This window comes from Lutra lutra, chromosome 16 (genome assembly GCF_902655055.1).
Source record: "Lutra lutra chromosome 16, mLutLut1.2, whole genome shotgun sequence".
NCBI classification, from domain to species: domain Eukaryota; kingdom Metazoa; phylum Chordata; class Mammalia; order Carnivora; family Mustelidae; genus Lutra; species Lutra lutra.
The window spans coordinates 43976517-43996293 of NC_062293.1; the positions used below are offsets into that span (position 1 = coordinate 43976517).

The window sequence follows — 19777 nt, forward strand, 5'->3', positions numbered from 1 at the left end:
TTTTTATTTAAAAAAGAGGATATGGTCTTTAATAAGTACCCAGTCCAGATTCCTTTGAATGCCTTTCACCTGGGGGATGCAGGGTGCACAAACTGTGGACAGGTGCAAAACAGATCTTAATGATGGACACACATATTGCAAAAGGACAAGCTGCTTGTTAGAAGTCAGTGCAGCTGAGTGGAAAGTAATCTAGCTCCGTCTAGGAGGCTGACTTGACACTTAAATACATGTTTTAATTATAAGATTTAAATACAAGATTTAATTAAATCTTAATTTGGCCTCATACCTGACTGTTCACTCAGGTTTAATCTCTTTTCCACATAGTTATTCCTTGCTGTGGTCAAAAGTTTTAGGAGAGGGGCGCCTGGGTGGCTCAGTGGGTTAAGCCTCTGCCTTCGGCTCAGGTCATGATCTCAGGGTCCTGGGATCAAGCCCCACATCGGGCTCTCTGCTCGGCGGGGAGCCTGCTTCCCCCTCTCTCTGCCTGCCTCTCTGCCTACCTGTGATCTCTCTCTCTCTCTGTCAAATAAATAAAAGGAATCTTTAAAAAATATATATGTATATATATATATATATATATATTAAAAAAAGTTTTAGGAGAGTCTTTTTAACCCCCAGACTCATAACCTTTGATTCCTCTGCATAACTTAGAACAGGTGTCTTTGGAGGAACTTTGTTGACCAATCAGCTTTATGGTTGTGCCTAGAAAGTTTAGGGTGATGCGTCACTACTGTGGTTATCATTAGGACAAAAGTGGTAGCTCAGCAACAGGAAGGGGTGGTAACAGCAAAAAAAAAAAAAAAAAGGACGTAATCTTACCTGGCATTATGGGATTACTATTATGAACCATAAATATGCCTTTTGAGGCTATGCAAAGCACCAACATTTTTCAGATACCTCAGAAGAATGACATCTTAATATCAATGTAGATTGGGAAGGGGGAGGGCACCCGGGTGGCTAGTCGGTTAAGTGTCTGCCTCCGGCTCAGGTCATGATCTCGGGGTCCTGGGATCAAGTCCTGCATGGTGCTCTCTGCTCAACGGGGAGTCTGCTTCTCCCTTTCCCTCGGTGCCTTCCCTCTCTCTCAAATAAATAAATAAAATTTAAAAAAAAAAAGATTGGGAAGGTGAGAGAAGAAATGTGTCTATACCTCACTACAGAGGGAAGCAGCTACTATGTTTCAACGAGCATCTCAGGCCTCTGGAGGGAGCAGTTCCATTGATGCCCTACCCAGAGCCCTAATGAACCTCTTGCCAGCTGCTACAGGTACAGCTGATAGTGACTCAAACTGGAACCTTCTCTGGAGGAGAGCCCTTGAGTGATGGGAGCCTCACTAGGTGCACCTCAGAGTTATGTAAACACACACCCAAAGCATCTTAGAGCCAATGACTGGTAAAAGACCTCTCCCTTGCCTCAAGGTGGGGCAAATTCTTTGGCACAATTTGCCTTCCAGAGCTCCCCTTGAGATGAGACTGAGACTAGCCTTCACATTCTTTTTTAATTTAATTTAATTTAATTTAATTTAATTAACACATAGTGTATTATTAGTTTCAGAGGTAGAATTCACTGATTCATCAGTTGATATGACACCCAGTGCTCTTTACATCACGTGCCCTCCTTAATGCCCATCACCCAGTCACCCCATCCCACACCCCCCTCCCCTCCAGCAACCCTAAATTTGTTCCCCATGGTTAAGAGTCTCTTACGGTTTGTCTCCCTCTCTGATGTCATCTCCTTTTATTTTATTTTTATTTTTCCCTCCCCTCCTCTATGCTCCTCTGTTTTGTTTCTTAAATTCCACATATGAATGAAATCCTACGATGATCGTCTTTCTCTGACCAACTTCTTTCACTCAGCATCATACCCTCCAGTTCCATCCACGTCCTTGCAAATTAGCCTTCACGTCCTTAATTAGTCTCTCCTCCTTCCATGTTTTACTTTTCTCAGACCTTGACAGCTTTCTCCAGAAAGCACTCCCTCAGTCCATCCTTTGCATAAGCATTCCTGTCTCAGGCTCAGCTTCTAGGGAACCTGACCTAACACAGCCCTCATTCCGTCCGCCATCCAACCGACACTTAGGGGACAGTATATAAACAAAAACCAAATACCTTCAGGTAAGTATATGTGTAGCAAAGACAACGGAGCAGAGCCTCACGATGGAGAGTGACTTCATACTTCTCGGTCAAGGAGGCTTGTGTGTCCGATGCGCTGCGCGAGCTGGGGGAGAGAGCTGTGCGCAGTCTCGGGGTGGAGCCATGCAGGCAGGTCAAACAAGGCCTGGCGTGGCGGGAGCACGGTTGGCAGGAAAGAGAGCTACAACGTGTGTTCGGATGGAATGTTGTGAGCAGGCTGATGCTTTATGATCTTAGGCTCGTTTGGTTTGGGTTTCAGAGACTTCCTCTTCAAGTGTACAGACAGTTCCGAAGTTGTTTTGGCCTCTGTCTGTGGAGAAAACCACATCATAATTCCACTCCGTGAGAGAACAGGAAAAGCTCTGGGAGTTCTTGATTTTAACATTGGCAGGAGAAAAATGTTGTTGTATCGGGAATTTAAAGATCTACAGAAAATGATGAAGGTGGTCCAAGCTGCCTGTTACGAAATACTGGGCGAAATATCTGGAGAAATAAAGAAAAACTATGTCCTAGGTATTGTCAATGGGACAACAATCTGAATTCCTGGGTTTAATAAATGTGGGGGGAAATCACAGATTGCAGTACATTTCCTAAAAGGAACTGTTATAGTACACGGCCCTTTCTATGTGAAAGGAATTCCCTCATGCAGTCTTGGGCTAATGAGTTGGTCTATAAATTAGAGCAAAGGGTAAGAAATCTCATTTTCTTGGCTGGAATCATATGGTTTCAAACTGGGAGGACTCATAAAGGCAAAGTAGAACTAGCATTTATTAAATGCCCCATTATGGAGCAAGCACTTTACGTATGTAATTTCCATTAGTCCTTGCCATAACTCTTGGGTGAATGGTGATAACTCATTTTATCAGTGAGGAAAGTAAAATTCAGAGAAACAAAACAACTTGCACCAAATCACACAGTTAACAAGTGGAGAAGCCTGGATTTGCACCCCACTTTGGGGGCTCTGTCCATTATCTCGCACAGTATTAGTTAGATGAAGCATTTTGTTTTACATATAAAGAAGCTAACATCCATGAAAGTCATGGCCCAATTGCAAGCTAGAGGCAGAACTAAAACTAGACCCTAGTGCTTGTGATTCCATACCCTCTAGGCTACTCAACACAAAAGCAGTTTGGGCATCATGGAGGGAAGAAGGAAGCATGGAAACCTTTGGCTACCTAGAATAAATAGAGTAATGTTATGTGGGATTAATCTGAGAGGTTTCTTGCCATTAGACAGGGTAGGTTAAGTAGAAAAAAAGAAGAAAATTCATGTCTTTCGAGCATCCACTCTGTACTTATCCACTAAGTGCTTTTACTACATACATCATCTCATTTAATTCCCACAGGTCACCAGGGAAGTAGGGATCAGCCCCATGCTCACAGCGAGGAAGAGGGGGTTCAGAGAGACAGAACTAATAAGAGGGAGAGTAGGCATTCAAACTAAGGTCCAACCCTCACACCTCAGTTTTTACCTTTACTCAAAGCCCCTTCCTGTGAGCTTCACCAGGTGTCATTCCATTTCCACGTTTTGATTTCATCACTAGAGAAACTCAGATTGTTTAGAACCATAGAATATGGTCTTCTTTTTCCTGGGGGGGGGGGGGGAGAAGTTTACTGTATTGTGCTCAGAATGCTGTGAAAAACTACCCTATGGGCTAACCAACCATGCGGGATATTGTTTCAGAGATTGAAAATGTAGGAGAAGTCCCGCGGGCAGGGATTCTCTTCTTCCGGATCATGCTACAAGAGCTGCAGGAAAGCCTCCGCCTGCTCACCTCCCTCGACTTTGTGTCACTGCTGCTCTATGATTATAATCTCCCACCAGAGTCCTCGTCTCTGTCAGAGAGCAAGGCCCAGGAGCTGGAAGCCGGCGTGAAGCTGGTGCATGACCTCCTGACAGCCGTGATCTTGTTCATTCATCCAGAGTTGGAATCATCAGGTGACTTCAGAGATTGGGAAAAGTGTAAACGGGTAAGCTGTTTTCTTCTGTCTTTAAACACTCTTTTTTATCGAAGAAGAACCCACGCAAGCTTAGGTCTACCAATCAAGATCGCACAAATTCTAAATGTACAAATGCAAGAATTTATAATGTGAACATTTGTAACCAGCATCTAGATCAAGAAATAACATCAGCAGCATCCCAGAAGCCTTCCTTTGTACCCTCTCCCCTCCCTCACCTGCCACACACACACACACACACACACACACATACACTCCAGAGTGACCAGACCAGATTCCTGACTTCCAACACCATAGATTAGTTTTGCCTGTTTTAAAATTTACGTACATGGAATTCTGTAAACTGGTGAATTGGGTGCCCTCCTTTTACTTGCTGGTGCTCCCATGACTTTTGTTCTTTTATTCATAGTATGTTAAGAGTTACCTAGTCGTGAATATCTGTGACTTTGACCCGACTGCTAAAAATGTGCAGGTTAATTTACAACTCATCAGTGAACTTATCAGAGGTAAGTTTACACTTAATTGTGGTCCAAATCTAACAGCGATAAAACGTAGTTGCAATTTGGATATTCAGATTTTTTTATTACAATTAAGTAAGCGGCTTATAAATACAATTTTTAGGAAAAACAGTTCTGATTGTAGTCCTCTTAAAGACACTTGTCTATAATTGACCACATTCCCCAAAGTGACTGTTCATGCCACACATTTGAGAATTCCGAATCACACCCATCTCCCACTTATTGACTACATGTGCATTATTTATTAAAAAAACAAACAGAAATGAATAGGGGCTTCAGTGAGGATGGAAAACAAGCACATTAAGAAAAGCTATTACTATCTTTGGGTTTCATTGAAGAACCAAAGAAAAGAACAGATCATGACTCTTTGTAGACTACTAACAGACTTTTTGGAGAAGGAGAATCAGCAGGAATCAAGAGTAGGGAGACTCCCAAGCTGGAGAATGTGATGAGCTCTTTGGCCAGAGAGAACAGGTCACATATAAGAGTAAAATCCAGGGGTGCCTGGGTGGCTCAGATGGTTAAGCATCTGCCTTCAGCCCAGGTCATGATCTCAGGGTCCTGGGATCAAGCCCCAAATTGGGCTTCCTGCTGAGTGGAGAGCCTGCTACTCCCTCTCCCTCGGTGCTCTCTCTCTCTTCTCTCTCTCAAATAAATAAAATTTTTTTAAAAAAGAGTAAATATCCAGAGTGAAATAAGTGAAGGGATTAAGAGAACCCTTATGATGAGCACTGAGTAATATATAGAATTGTGGAATCATTATACTGTACACCTGAAACTAAAATAATACAGTATGTTAACCATACCAGAATTTAAAAAAAATTTTTTAAAGAGTAAATATACCTATACAAGCATACATTCCTCCACGGGTGTATGTCATCTCCCTAAAGATCTCAGGCCGTTTGTGTGAATGGACCAATAAGGAATAAATTTAAAATTTGTTTCTTTTTTTTGTTTCTTAGCAAAAACTAATCATCAGTTGGGAAAATGGCTCTGTAGAAAGTGATGGCTAAACCTGTCCCTTTCCTTCCCTTCCCCCTTTCCTACTGTCTATGGAGACTCTGGACTAAGACGGGTTTCTAGACTTCTGGGATGTATACGAGGTCAAGAGGCTCAGAACCAGAGAGACTCTGAGGAGAAAAGGTCAGGAAAGGCAACCCAGAGGAAGACACCACAGTCCTCGAGGTGGTTGTGGCAGGGGAAGGAATAGCAGTGAGCGGGGGCAGACAGAGAAGGGAGAGAGATCTTCTGGTCTAGGAAGGCAAGGTACTGTCTGAAGTTTGGGAGTGCTGGGAAGAGGAGAGAAGATGACGTCCAGAGAAAAGTTAACATGAGTTCTTGGGGACCATGAGTGAAATGAATAAAGATTAGAATTTCTATTTGGAGTGATTCCTACTGTACCTTCAGGACTCTGTGCTGATTCTCGGGAGCCTCTGAATTAATTCACAGATGTCACACGGATCGCTCCTTGTAAGGTGCTATTCAAGGGAAACAGTAATATCAGCCACAACAAAAACTAATACTTGTTTACTGGATCTCTGTCTCTACTCGTTCCATCTTTGTTTGCTCACAATTCACTAAAGACTTAAAATCCAGAAGAAATATTCTCTAGGTCAATGCCTTTAAAGTAGATACAGTCTCCACCATGAGCCCCAGAACACCCTCCCCCTCCACGTGAGACCCGTTGGTCCAACTGACATTCTCCCTGAGCCCCCTGCTCCACTTTGGTCGCCCTGAACGCACCCGCCCCTCAGCTGAGAGCCACACCCTGCTGCTGGGCTCACTTGTGTCCTCTCCGACTGATGTTTCCTATTCTTGGGCGAGGACGCAGGCACTCATAACTGAACAATCTAGTCCTTCTGTCGAATCGGGGCTGGGGATATGGAGCAAGCCCTTCCACCCTCCATTTTGCAAGTGTGTTCAGGATTTGTGTCCTGCCCTTAATCACCTCATCCCCAGAAACATTCTGTGACGTCATCCCAAGGCAGGTTCTACCTCCGACTTACCTATCAGAACCACCTCTCATTACTCATTTTCGCTCCTTTGTTCGAGAAAACATGCAAATTTCCGCCTCCTTTGCCTGACCCCACTTTTAAATTGTGCTGGCCAATTCCCAAGCAGCCTGGATCGGCAAGGCTCCCACCACTTTCTCTTTTCCAACAGTGTCCTCAGGTGGCAGGAACTCCAACTGCAGTTGACAGAAGTGGATTCAGTCACAACTCAATAGCCCCCCCTCCCCCCCGCACCCCGAGGTTCCCCTACCACCTGGGCCAAAGCTTGAGTGTTGTCATGGTCTCTGCAGCAATCAAGAAAGCTCACAGGCCACCCAGATACCAACCCCCTCTCCTTCAGATGCAATTGTATCAGGAAATTCTAAGCTCTCCATTTGAGGAAAGGAAGGGGAACGTATTGGGGTAACTTTCTGTTTGTACAGGAAAAACAGGAACCTTCTGGAAGGGCAATTTGTTGCTCAAAATGTATCTGAGCCTTCTAGCAGTGTTAACTCGGGCCCCATTCAAGAGCCCTACTCAGCAGGAAATACCAACAGTATCTGTCCCTTTGGCCTATCTTGCAGAGGGACTATTAACATAGCTCCTAACCCACCACACCTTTCAAACTAAGGATTTTTGCCAAGAAGGTAAAATCGGGGCTGGTGATGTGTCCACACTTTCTTAGGACTTCTGCTGCCAACTTTCACTCTACTACATCCTAGTTCTAGAAAGGAATATATATTTTTAATGTTTAGAAAACATTACACATTTACTTATTATTTTTTAATTTTTGGTCCTAGATTTATTGAGATACAGTGACATATACATGATATTAGTTTAAGGTGTACAACATAATGATTTGAAATGGTCACCACGATAGGTTTAATTAACAACCATCCCCTCATATAGTTACGAGATTTGTTTCTTGTGAGGAGAACTTTTAGGATCTACTACTCTCTTAGCAACTTTCAAATATACAGTATAATATTGTTAACTATAATCACAAGGCTCTACGTTACATTCCCAGAATTTATTTATCTTATAACCAGAAGTCTGTGCCTTTTGACCATCTTCACACATTTCCCCCAACGCCTAACCCCCGTTTCGGGTGACCACCAATCCACTCTCTGTTTCTATGAGTTCAGTTCTTTCAGATTCCACATAGGAGTGAGATCATACAGCACTTGCCTTTCTCTGTCTGGCTTATTTCGCTTAGCATAATGACTTCCAGGCCCATCCATGTTGTTGCAAATGACAGGACTTCCTCCTTTTTATGACTGAATAATATTCCATGGCTTATATGGACACCATGTTTTCTTCATCCATCCATTGACGGACACTTTGGTTGTTTACATGTCTTGGCTTTTGTGAGTAATGCTGCAAAAAACAAAACGGAGGTGCAGATTCCCTTTGAGGTAGTGATTTCATTTCCTTTGGTTATATACCCAAAAGCAAAATTGCTGGATCCTATGGTGATTCTATTTTTAATATTTTGAGGAACGTACACTGTTTTTTATAGTGGCTCTACCAATTTACATTCCCACCAACCACGTACAAGGGTTCTATTTTCCCCCCATTGTCATCAATATTTGTTACTTCTTGTCTTTCAGATCATAGCCATTCTAACAGGGGTGATATGATATCTCATTATGGTTTTGATTTGCGTTTCTAGAAAGGGGTGTTTTATATTCTGGTGGAGTTCCGGGCAGTAGAATCCCACCTTTAGATTGAGGCAATCATCTATGGAGGAGCATTGAGCAATTTTGTCCAGCAGGCTTGGCTTCCCAAGGCTGTGCCATTGCACATGAATGTTGCTGACATACTTGCCTATAGGGATCCTGGTGACTCAGGTGACCAATGGACCAGGACCCAGACAGCTGTGCGTGCAATAATGCATCAAAAGCACTCCCAGAAGTTGGCCTCTTCTACCTGAAGACCCATGACCTGACCTGACCTGACCTGATCTATTCTCCTCACTCTACTTTGAACCTCTGCTGCCAACCTTGCCAGCTTTTTCTGTACCTTTTTTCCCATACCTTTCCCATGTTCCCTTCCCTGGGGGTTTGGACAGACATTGTCTACCAGGAAACGTTCTCAGATCTAGAAGCAAAAACACTGTCTCTCATTTCAAGTGTGACCAGAATCACTTTGGTCTCGAGCCTGTATTTCTGGCCATACTTCTCCCCCATGTCTAAATCCAAGGGTCTTTAAGTCCACAGGCACTGGTCTCTGCAGGAATTCCCCAATCCTTCACTTACCCTACAAGAGCCCTAGAGCTCCTCCTATGTCAAAGCAGCCAGAGCCTCAGTGTCATTACCATCTATAAAGAAACTCACCACAATGATCCTCCAAAGACAGCAATGGAGGGAGATATCCCACCATCAGAAGAAAGGACTGCCGGACTCGCAGCCCTGATTAACTCTGTCTTCAAGATTCACCTTCCCCAGGTGATCTTTCCCGAAGTGCTACTCTCTAGCTCCCTCCATGACAAGAGTGGAACATGTCTCCATTCCCCACGGCTGAAGATGAGACAGGAGTGTTCCACAAGATTCTCCCACTTTCCAGAAATAATCAATATGAATACAGCACTGAACTGAATCCCAACTGTGAGGATGTGCCATGTTCTTTTCATTTTTTAAAAGATTTTTATTTATTTGCAGAGAGAGAGACAGAGAGCACAAGCAGGGGGAACGGCAGGGAGGGGGAGAAGCAGGCTCCCCACTGAGCAGGAAGCCTGATGCGGGGCTCAATCCCAGGACCCCAGGATCATGACCTGAACCAAAGGCAGATGCTTAACTGACTGAGCCACCCAGGCGCCCCGTGCCTGGTTCTTTTAAACGAGTCAAAGTGAACTGGATAAAAAGATACCAAGAACATTGCTTTGTCCTATTAATTTGGATCCTCTGTAGACTATCACTGGTTTGGATTTGCAGTTCTCTACTACCTTCTTAGACCTAGTTTCTTGGATGGTGATTCCTGCTGGGCTTTGATGTTTTCCTACCTGTAGGAAGAAAGCTGCAATCACAGTAGACCTGAGTTTAACAGAGAGCCTGGAGTGTGCCTTTTATGAAATGCTCCTAGATGTCAGGCTCTAGAGGAGGAAACATCTCATTCAGTTTCAGAATAGATTCCTTTTGTCCTGGAAAAAAAAAAAAAACCAACCCTCTTAAAGGGCCCTATTAGTGAAGATATTGGACAAGTATTCATTCACACACTGTGTGGGAAACTATCTTGTGGTTCAGTAAAGGCTTGGGGCCTTGATGCTTGACCCATTTCCTATGCATGCAGACCCCTTCCATTTCCAGTCCAAGTCCTCGAGGGGGAAAGAAGAAAGGAGAAAAAAAGTCAAATAATGAATTCTCTTTCTGCTCCTTACCATTCCTTTTGATTTTAAATTTTAAAGTTTTCCAACAATAGTCATCGAATTTAGAGAAACAACCTGGTTTTATTTGTCTAGCTACCATCACTAATGCTTTAATATCTGATAAAGCCTGCTAAAAATCAGTTTAATGAGAACACTTTTCTATTTAAGGCATATGTAATTTGCAAGATTTCCTTGACACATTTTTTTCATTTTAGTGGATATTAAATAATCTTTTATCATGAAGGATTAGAAAAATTATATTTTTATTAAGGTATTTTTAAAAAGTCAAAAAGAACTAAAAGCCTTCCAACAACTAGCTCATCCCTCTTCTCTTTTCTCACTGTCCCCAGTTCCCCTCACCAGAGGCAATTCTTTCTGACCCTTTTGTTTCTTTTTTTTTTTTAAGATTTTATTTATGTATTTAACAGAGAGAGAGAGATCACAGTAGACAGAGAGGCAGGCAGAGAGAGAGGGGGAAGCAGGCTCCCTGTTGAGCAGAGAGCCTGATGCGGGGTTCGATCCCAGGACCCTGAGATCATGACCTGAGCCGAAGGCAGAGGCTTAACCCACTGAACCACCCAGGCGCACTGTTTTAAGATTTTATTTATTTATTTGACAGAGAGATAGAGAGGGAGAGAGAGAGGGAACACAAACAAGCACAGGGAGTGGGAGAGGGAGAGGCAGGCTTCCTGTGCTGGGAGCCCAACGTGGGGCTCGATCCCAGGACCCTGGGATCATGACCTGAGCTGAAGGCAGACGCTTAACCACTGAGCCACCCAGGTGCCACCCGCCCCCCCCCCCCCCCCCGCCACCTACTTTTGACTGTTTCTTCGGACACTGGCACATTTCTTTATTTCTAATATTATACAATATTGCTATCTTTTCATTCAACAGTTTCAACCTTGTCAATTGACTTCCTCTTATTACAGATGAAAATTTAGTTCTGTTGTACTACCATTCTCTTATCCTATCTTCCCAAGTAATTATATTACCATTTGAGGTTAAATCAAAATGCAGTGTTGACATGATTTTTGCCTATGCAAATATTATCTATAGCTGAACACCATAACATATTTGGATGCTCCTTTTTCACTTTTTGTTTATCCTGAATTAAATAATTAGCATATATATATGTATAATTGCTGAATTGTCTTGGTATTTCTTGATAATTCCTACCCCATCCACATGTCTTTCCATCTAACTTCCCAAAAGGGAAATTTGGGGAAAAGTTTTATCAGATGACTTTTTTAGTTCCTTTTTTTTTCTTTCTTCAAGACATCCATTCTAGAGATCATAATTCTCTATCTAGGATCTTCCTCCACCCCAAATCTGCTACTCGGCTGCCTTCCTGAAATTCATTCTGTTGCTATCATAGGAGTTTACTTTGTCTTGTTCAGAGGCAGCAGATCCCCAGTAGTTTTCTGAGAAAGCGTAGGTGAATGGTAAATTTTTTGAGCCCTTTGGAGATGAACCATGAGAGACTATGGACTCTGAAAAACGATCTGAGAATTTTGAAGGGGTGGGGGGTGGGAGGTTGGGGGCACCAGGTGGTGGGTATTGTAGAGGGCACGGATTGCATGGAGCACTGGGTGTGGTGCAAAAATAATGAATACTGTTATGCTGAAAAAAATAAAAAAAAATTAAAAAAAAAATTTTTTTTGAGCCCTTTCATGTCTGAAAATGTTTTTATTCAGCCCTCATATTTGATTTGTAGTTTGCCAGGGAACATAATCTTAAAGGCAGTGCCTCCTTTTCTTTCTTGAGAAATGGAGATTATAATTCACAGAGCACAAATTTCAACAACTTATAGTGTACCACTCAGTAATTATTAGTATATTCACAAGGCTTTGCAACTATCACCACTATCTAATTTTAGAATATTTTCACTGCTCCAAAAAAAGAAACCCAGAATCCATTAGCAGTTACTGTCCCTGGCCCTTCTCTACCGCAGCCCCTAGAAACCACTAGTCTACTTTCTGTCTCTAAGATTTGCCTTTTTTAGCTAGTCATTGCATATAAACGGAGTCATACAATAGGTTGCCTTTTGTATCTGGATTCTTTCACTTAGCATAATGTTTCAGGGTTCATCTTTGGTCTATGTATCAGTACTTTATTCCTTTTCTATGGCTGAGTAATATTCTATTATATGGTTATACCAAATTTTATTCATCCATTTATCAGTTGATGGACATATGGGTGGTTCCTACTTTCTAGCTATTGTGTATATAATGCTGCTATAACCATTTGTTTTGTGGGAGTGTGTGCTTTTAGTTCTCTTGGGTGTATGAGGAGTGGAATTGCTGAGTCATATGGAAACTCTCTGTTTAACTTCTGGAGGAAGTAGCTACATTGTCTGAAGAAACTTGAAAACATCCAAGATTGCCTTGAGATGTCTAAAGTCTTTCTGAAACCTGACACTGTGCATGTGACCTCTTTGTTTTTGTTTTGTTTTGTTTCTTTCTAGAAGCTGGAGAATCACTCCCCTTCCCCCTCAAGACTGAAATTTCATAAGACTATGCTTTGATATGCGGCTGTTTGCATCCATTGCTCTGAGCATTCACTGGGGCTTTTCTCTTGTGACACTCAGGTCCTTAAGTTCCGTGTGATTTTTCCCATGGCATCCCTGTTGCAACCGAAGGCTGTGCCCTCTGCGCACTGCACAAAGGTGCCCTGCTGAGGAGGTGGCTGGGGGCTGAAATCTAACCAGGATTCCATTTTCTCAAATGTGTGCCTTAGCTTAAGACTATGTCTGCTTAGAGGAGGGGCATCCTTTTCTTTCCACACCTTTTTCTGTTTACCAAGCCGGGCTCACAGAGTGCATTCATCCATGCTAGGTGTCTTTTTCTCATTTACATAAAGGTGACCCAGAAGGTGGTGGTGACCCTGCCCCCCCTTTTCTGTGTTCCTTCTTCGGAACTCCTATTATTCAGACATTGGCTCTCCTAGATGAAGTCTCTCAACTCCCTATATTTTCTCTCCTATTTTCCATCTTTTGTCCCTTTGTTTCACTTGCCGAGACATTCTGTCAACCTGATCTTCAAGTCTTGTTGAATTCTTGTTTCTGCATGTTTTAAGGTCTAAGAGCCTTGGTTCTCTAAATACTTCCTTTACACAACATCTTGTTCATGTTTCATGAGTGCAACATCTTCTCTCTCTGAGGGCATTAATGATAATTCTTTCTGGAAGTTTTCTTTTCCCTGTCGTTTGTCCTTTCTTTCTGTTTTAGCGTTTTGGTCTCTGCATCTCATCTCTACAACACACCATTGGACAACTTCCTCTCTCCAACACTAGAAATTTGTTTCTCAGAGAGGGTAACACGGTAGGTCTCTGGGCTGGGGGACATCAGACACAGTCGAGATGGAGAATACCAGAGTGAAAACGGGGAAAGCATGAGAATGTTTACTGAATATAGAGACCTCTGTAAGCTTTCTCCACAAAGCTCCAGACAAAAAGGAGAAAACAGAAGGAGCAAATAACTGATACCTGTACCTTTGGGTGTAAGAAAAATATCGTGGAACTTTTATTTGTATTATTTTATCCCACCATTGCCTAACTAACATGTTTTGTTTTTAAATATTTCAAAATAAATAACATAAACAAATATATATCGGGGCTCATGCTCAAACTTTGTTACTAATGGAGGCACATAGTCAAAAGAGTTCAGAGGCCACTGCATTAAACTACGAATGTTTGTATGGCAAATTGCATTGATTTCAATTCTCCACACTTGATTTATAGCTGTATCATGAAAACAAGCCAATACAATGTGATATACCATACAGAAATTTTTAAACTAATACACCTGTAAGAACTCAGTGTTCCGCGTGGAACAAAATTCTACCCAACTTCAGATAATTCAAGAAAACGTGTATTTTTACCTCCCCATTTACCAGTGAGTCCTTCCTGATAAGCTGGAAGCAGCATATCAGACCATGTTAAATTAACAATGACATATTAAGTGCCCGACTACCATGTCAAATATGAGTTTTCTGACCCACATAAAAACTGAAATATGCACACACATGCCCTTTTAAGTATACAGCGTGGCCTGGACATTCAGCTCATTGCATATGGCAGTAATGTTAAAAGGTGGGATAGGGTATACAAAACAATAGAAAGAAAGGAACGAAAACTAAGAACTGATAATAAGGTGAGGAACATTCAAGAAATACTGCTAATCTTGGGTTACTAGTTGAAAGGAGCAGTTACACTTTAACTTTGGAACTCGATGCTTAAATACATCATTATTTTTGCTTCACCCATTTTTCTAATTGTAATTCCCCCAAAGGATTTAACTCATCTTGTGTGAAAGCAGTGATCCATAAAGGGAGTTTGAATTAGAACTACCCTAGAACATCCCGATGTCTTCAGCAAAATCAATTCCTTGTGTAAGTTTGATTAAACTAAAACCTACAAAAATACCATCAAATGTTTCTGAGTTGATAGGTTCATGAACGGGTTCAAAGGTTGACCCAGCCATTCTTTTAGCTGAGATGTCTTCAGGTAATCTACTACAACCTTCACCAAGGCAACGCAAAAAATATATGTAGAATTTCTTATGGTTAGGAAAGAAACAAAAGTAGTGTATCTGCTTGAATGAGTTACCACGTCCGTGCACCCTGTCGCCGGCCAAGCTGCATAAACTGGCATCTCTCCACCACAAGAGGGCAATAGCGCTCAACCGTTGTCAATGGAAACCCCCTCCAGAGCCAAGGAGGCTTCATTAGAGAAATCGTTACAGCCAGTTGTTAACACATCAATCTCTCATTGGAAAACGCGGGCAAACAGGAACCACAGCCCAGATAGGTCCAGAGCTTCTGTTCCCGGTAACAAAAAGACAGGAAATAAGCAAAAGGGGCTTGTGAAAGGGAGAGGCCTCCCTCCCCATCCTCATGTCCTGGAATCACCGTGGAGATGGCTGACTAGCTTAATAATGGCTGCAGATAGGGGTCTGTTTCATTTGGATGTTCAGATAAGAACACTGTGACAGGCATCTGTGGAACACGGCTCTTAATGGGGATTTGGGAAGGGCAGAATAAAAACTGATGGATGCAGCAGAGCTGATAGCTCAGAAAATGAGTTAAGATTGATTTTAGGAATGAAACCTGAGATAAACTTTAGATTCATGACATTGGAACATTAAGATCATCAAAGTAATTTTTGCAGCCTATAGCATTACTTTGTAAAGGTTCCAGGAAGCTAATTAATACAAAAAGGGATCAATTATAACAAATGCACCTCAGTATTTTAAGTACGTGTGTTCATTGGTCTAGTATTGCCCATAACTTGAGATGGATCAGGTATTTTTAATGTGCTCTCATGACCAGCAACTGTTTTTGTTTTTATTCATAATTGTCATTTATGATACTGAGCTATTATCTGAAAAGACTTTTAACATTTGAAAAACCTAACTTAATTTTTCTGTAATTTCTTGTTGTCTCAACATTTCTTGAACAATTACAATTTAGAGGAAAGACGGTGTTTCTGTGAGTGTTAAAAGAATTTTTGAAAATTGGACCCCTATGTTTTAAATAAATAAAAATAAAATAAAATAAAATGGAGACGTGAATATTTCCCGCCTTTTATGTGCCTTACATGTCTCATATTGTACCTTTTGTCATGGTCAAAACTTCAAAACAATAGAAAGGGTACATCTAATTCAGGGAATCTTGTTCCTTCATAGAGAGAAAGGATAGAATACAGGGAAATAAAACATGTTCTGTCATCCTAATAGATACCCAGGAGGGACATAATTGTCATTGTTGTTAATGAGCCATTGGATAGAAGATGATATTTTAAAACTCTTATTCAAGTATAAGTATCATTTAATGGTTTATTCAACTCAAATTAGCAAACATTATTGAGTTAGGCACTGTGGCAGACAATAGGAGTAACAAAAATGAATAAAACATCGAGCTGAGGATGAGAGTCACCCGAAAGAAGGAAGGCAATTAATATTTTTTAGCAACTACTCTGTAACAGATTGTTGCATATGTTTTCTCATTAATACTTTTAACAGTTCTGAGGTATCATCCCTGTTTTATGGAAGATGAAACCAGCAATTAAGTGGACGGCTCAAAGTCACAGAACTAGCTGGTATAGAGCCACGACTGGAACCCAGATCTGTTCAACTTTTAAAGCACAGTATTTTTTTATTTGGGTCATTCTGTCTGAATATTAGTGATTGACTCCTGGAGAAAAGTAACTTTTATATCTGGTAGTTTAATAGTTTACAGTTTAACAAATGAAACATCATGTTGTGCAGTCATTACATATTCTAAAATATATTTTAATTAGGAAATATTTTAAACATAGAAGTTAGAGGAGTACTGGCTGGCTCAGCCCAAAGAGCACACGACTCTTGACCTCAGGGTTGTGAGTCTGAGCCCCGTGTTGGGTGTAAAGTTTACTTAAAAAAGAAGAAGAAGAAGAAGTTAGAAATTTATAGAGGTTACAGAGCCGTATGCTATATTCAATCTTAATATTATGTATGAGTCAGACACTTTTAAAGAAATAAAACATTACAGAAACTGTTGAGACTTTCTACCTCTCCTTGATCTCATTCTCCTTTCTTCCTCTCTAGAGATAACACTATTACAAATTTGATGTTTATCAGTTTTATGCATGATTTCTTGCTTTGACTACGTGTTTATGAATCCATAAACAATATAATATTATTTTACAGGGTTTTAAATTGTGTTTTAATTGTATCCAAAAGAACATTTTAAAAAAAGATTTTGTTTATTTATTTGAGGGAGAGAATGTACAGGGAAGAGGGGCAGAGGGAGAAGGAGAAGCAGACTTCCCACTGAGCAGGGAGCTCATGTGGGGCTGGATCCTAGGACCCCAGGATCAGGAACGAAGCCGAAGGCAGACGCTTAACTGACTGAGCCACCCAGGTGCCCCCAAGAACACATTATTTTACAACTTACTTTTTGTGATAATATGTTTTTGAGATTTATCCACAACGCTCTATATACCAAAATTCATTTATCTGTTTTCTGATAATTGCATAAACAAAATTCCGCTATGGTTTTGACTCAAAGCATATCTGACGAACTTTCCTCATTATACTGAAAATTATATTTTAATAACAAAAGTGCAAAACTATCCACACTAACTTTTTTTTTTCTTGGTACAGATCATTCTCGAATCGAAGTATGGGAATTTGGTAATACTGTCATCGAATATTTCTACCACTGGACACACATCTGTTTAGCTCTCATGGAGCTAAACAAAAAACCAAGTAGTGCCCTTGTTCCCCCCTTGCCCTCCAAGACTGACTCCTGTGTGTATGCAAAGATGCCGAAGGGAAACGTGCCAGGGAAATGCTAATGAATTAGTACTGTACTTGGGATATTTTTGTCATGTTCAGTTTTGTTAACTCTAAAATATTTTCAATTGGAAAGGAGTGCCACATAGACATATTCTGCTCCTAGACAGTTACCTCAGCACTTTCTAAAACGAAAATGCTACCTAAGGAGAAATTTGATCTAAAAAATATCCAGTCAAGGTAGCTGTAACCAAATGTATGGAATATGCTTAAAAGTTTCTTTTTAGTTTTAACTTTGCAACTGCCATGGCACTATTGTGGCTAATTGGGTAGAATTATTTTCATTCTTTTAAGGTACAAAGTAAAGACTGAGATTTAAGGGGGAAATGGCAGTTTTTACATTTATTACCAGATAATAAAGATTTTAAGAAATTAACTGAGAATTGTTTTTCTAATTTTTCAGAGACTTAAGTGAGCGCCCCCACTTTTCCCTCTCCGTCTCCGACTCCTCCTCCCCACTCATTTTGACAGGTTATTCCAATGAATAGAAATTCTTGTGGGAAGATGTCCATGACTCATGGAAAAAAGCAAACACCTTTCTTTTTATTTTTTAATAACAAAAACCTCTCAAGTTCAAGAACTGCAAAAAGAATTTATACTTATTTTAAGCTTATTACAGCAAACTTTGCTGCTCTTTTGTGAGATCTCATCTTTGCAATAAGATATCTGATGAGAGTCCCTTTTTAATAAAAATTTGGGAAATTAAACTTCATTTTCTTTATTTGGTTGACAAAATGTGATGTGTTCCAAACATCTTATAATTTGAGATTGGAGGTCCCTTCTTAACCTTTTCTGATAAGATGGCAGTGTTATTACCAGTCCTCATCTCCTGGATGCCCAGTTTTAACCTGTAAGCCTATTTCATATTTGGAAGAGGGCTTTTCAGGGCATTTGCAACGACATTTCTAGGAACAGTGTTCTTAAAGATATTAAACTGATAGCCACATATCCTGATGGCTTCAGAACAAGCTTGGCAAGTCCACTGTGCATACAAATGGCATTTTAGGCAGTGAAGAGAGAACATTTTTGCAGAATGCTACCTTCTTAACCATTATCATGGGAATTAAGCAAACTAAATGGCATCTAGCTTAACTGAGAACAGATATACATTTGCCTGGATTTTAACTTGTTTGAAGTATTTTCACACACAGTTCATTTGATCCTGTAAGGTAGTCAGTCTAATATCAGTCTAATATCATTATCTCTACTTTATAAGTTAGGACATAGGCTCAAAGAGTGAGTTGCTTAGGTCAAAATAGCTCGTAAGCAGGGGGCCCTAGCATTCATCTTTCCTAATTTTTGCCAGCACCTCAGATATGTCACTAACACTTGACAACCTTTACCAGGCTAATGACCATGTTATCAGTCTTTTGGAAACTACTTTAAAATTAAGCAACTGGGGTGCCTGGCTGGCTCAGTTGTTAAGTGTCTGCCTTCAGCTCAAGGTCCTGGGATTGAGCCCCACATTGGGCTCCCTGCTCTGTGGGAAGCCTGCTTCTCCCTCTCCTGCTCCCCCTGCTTGTGTTCCCTCTCTCGCTGTGTCTCTGTCAAATAAATAAATAAAATCTTTGAAAAAAAATAAAATTAAAATGGGACTCCTGGGTGGCTCAGTTGGTTAAGCAGCTGCCTTCGGCTCAGGTCATGATCCCAGCGTCCTGGGATCGAGTCCCGCATCGGGCTCCTTGCTCGGCGGGGAGCCTGCTTCTCCCTCTGCCTCTGCCTGCCATTCTGTCTGCCTGTGCTCGCTCTCTCTCCCTCTCTCTCTGACAAAAAAAAAAATAAAATAAAATAAAATAAAATAAAGCAACCAACAAGAAAGACTAATTGGATTTATTTAATAATCTTTCAAGTAACATACTATCCTATAACACCAGAAGCTTACTTTTTTAGCAAAGAGGATGTTATTCATACTTGACAAAATTTAGATATAGATTTATATTTAAATATATTTATTGGATAGGCTGATTTGAATCATTTGAATAGATTGAATTACCTACAGTGGTATATATATATATATACATATATATATATATATAATTTCAGAAGGTTAGACTTGATTAGATTTTTTGTTGGCGCTCTTTCCTATAGCTTATAGGTAATGAGGACACTGTATGGTGTCAACCATGCAGGCCATTTTCTTCTTTCTTTCTTCTTCTTTTTTCTTTCTTCTTTTTTTTTAATTAAAGGGGATGGAAGTTCATTGAATACACTATAAGGGAGCAGTGAGCAAGGAGAGACTGTCTACCAGGACATAGTGGCAGGGGCTAAATCAGTGGGGGGGGCATATGGGAGTATGAGAACATATGGAGTCTTCCTTTTTGGTAACTGTGTCCAGTTTAAGTAGCCCATTGGTCAGCTAAGGCTTATGGCTGTCTTGAGGTGAGTGGCTTAATGAGCCTGTTTGCATTCAGCCCAGTGGTCACTGTGGGCCCTTTTGGCTTTCTTGGGTTTCCATTCCTCAAGCCTGTTGCCTATAAGCAG

General features: G+C 40.9%; 1 protein-coding gene across 2 annotated transcripts in view; it reads left to right on the top strand.

Moving 5' to 3' along the window:
* EFCAB5 (EF-hand calcium binding domain 5) overlaps positions 1 to 17976 on the top strand; it is a 135957-nt gene extending 117981 nt beyond the window's left edge. The window contains exons 20-24 of one of the 2 annotated variants that reach the window (XM_047709028.1): positions 2392 to 2645; positions 3816 to 4102; positions 4500 to 4596; positions 14252 to 14351; positions 17105 to 17187. In XM_047709028.1, the coding sequence (XP_047564984.1) occupies positions 2392 to 2645; positions 3816 to 4102; positions 4500 to 4596; positions 14252 to 14304 (691 nt within the window). In that variant the 3' untranslated portion in view covers positions 14305 to 14351; positions 17105 to 17187. Of the gene's footprint in view, positions 1 to 2391; positions 2646 to 3815; positions 4103 to 4499; positions 4597 to 14251; positions 14352 to 17104 lie in introns of both variants that reach the window. The other variant, XM_047709027.1, reaches the window with a different exon arrangement.
* The last annotated feature ends 1801 nt before the right edge of the window (positions 17977 to 19777 follow it).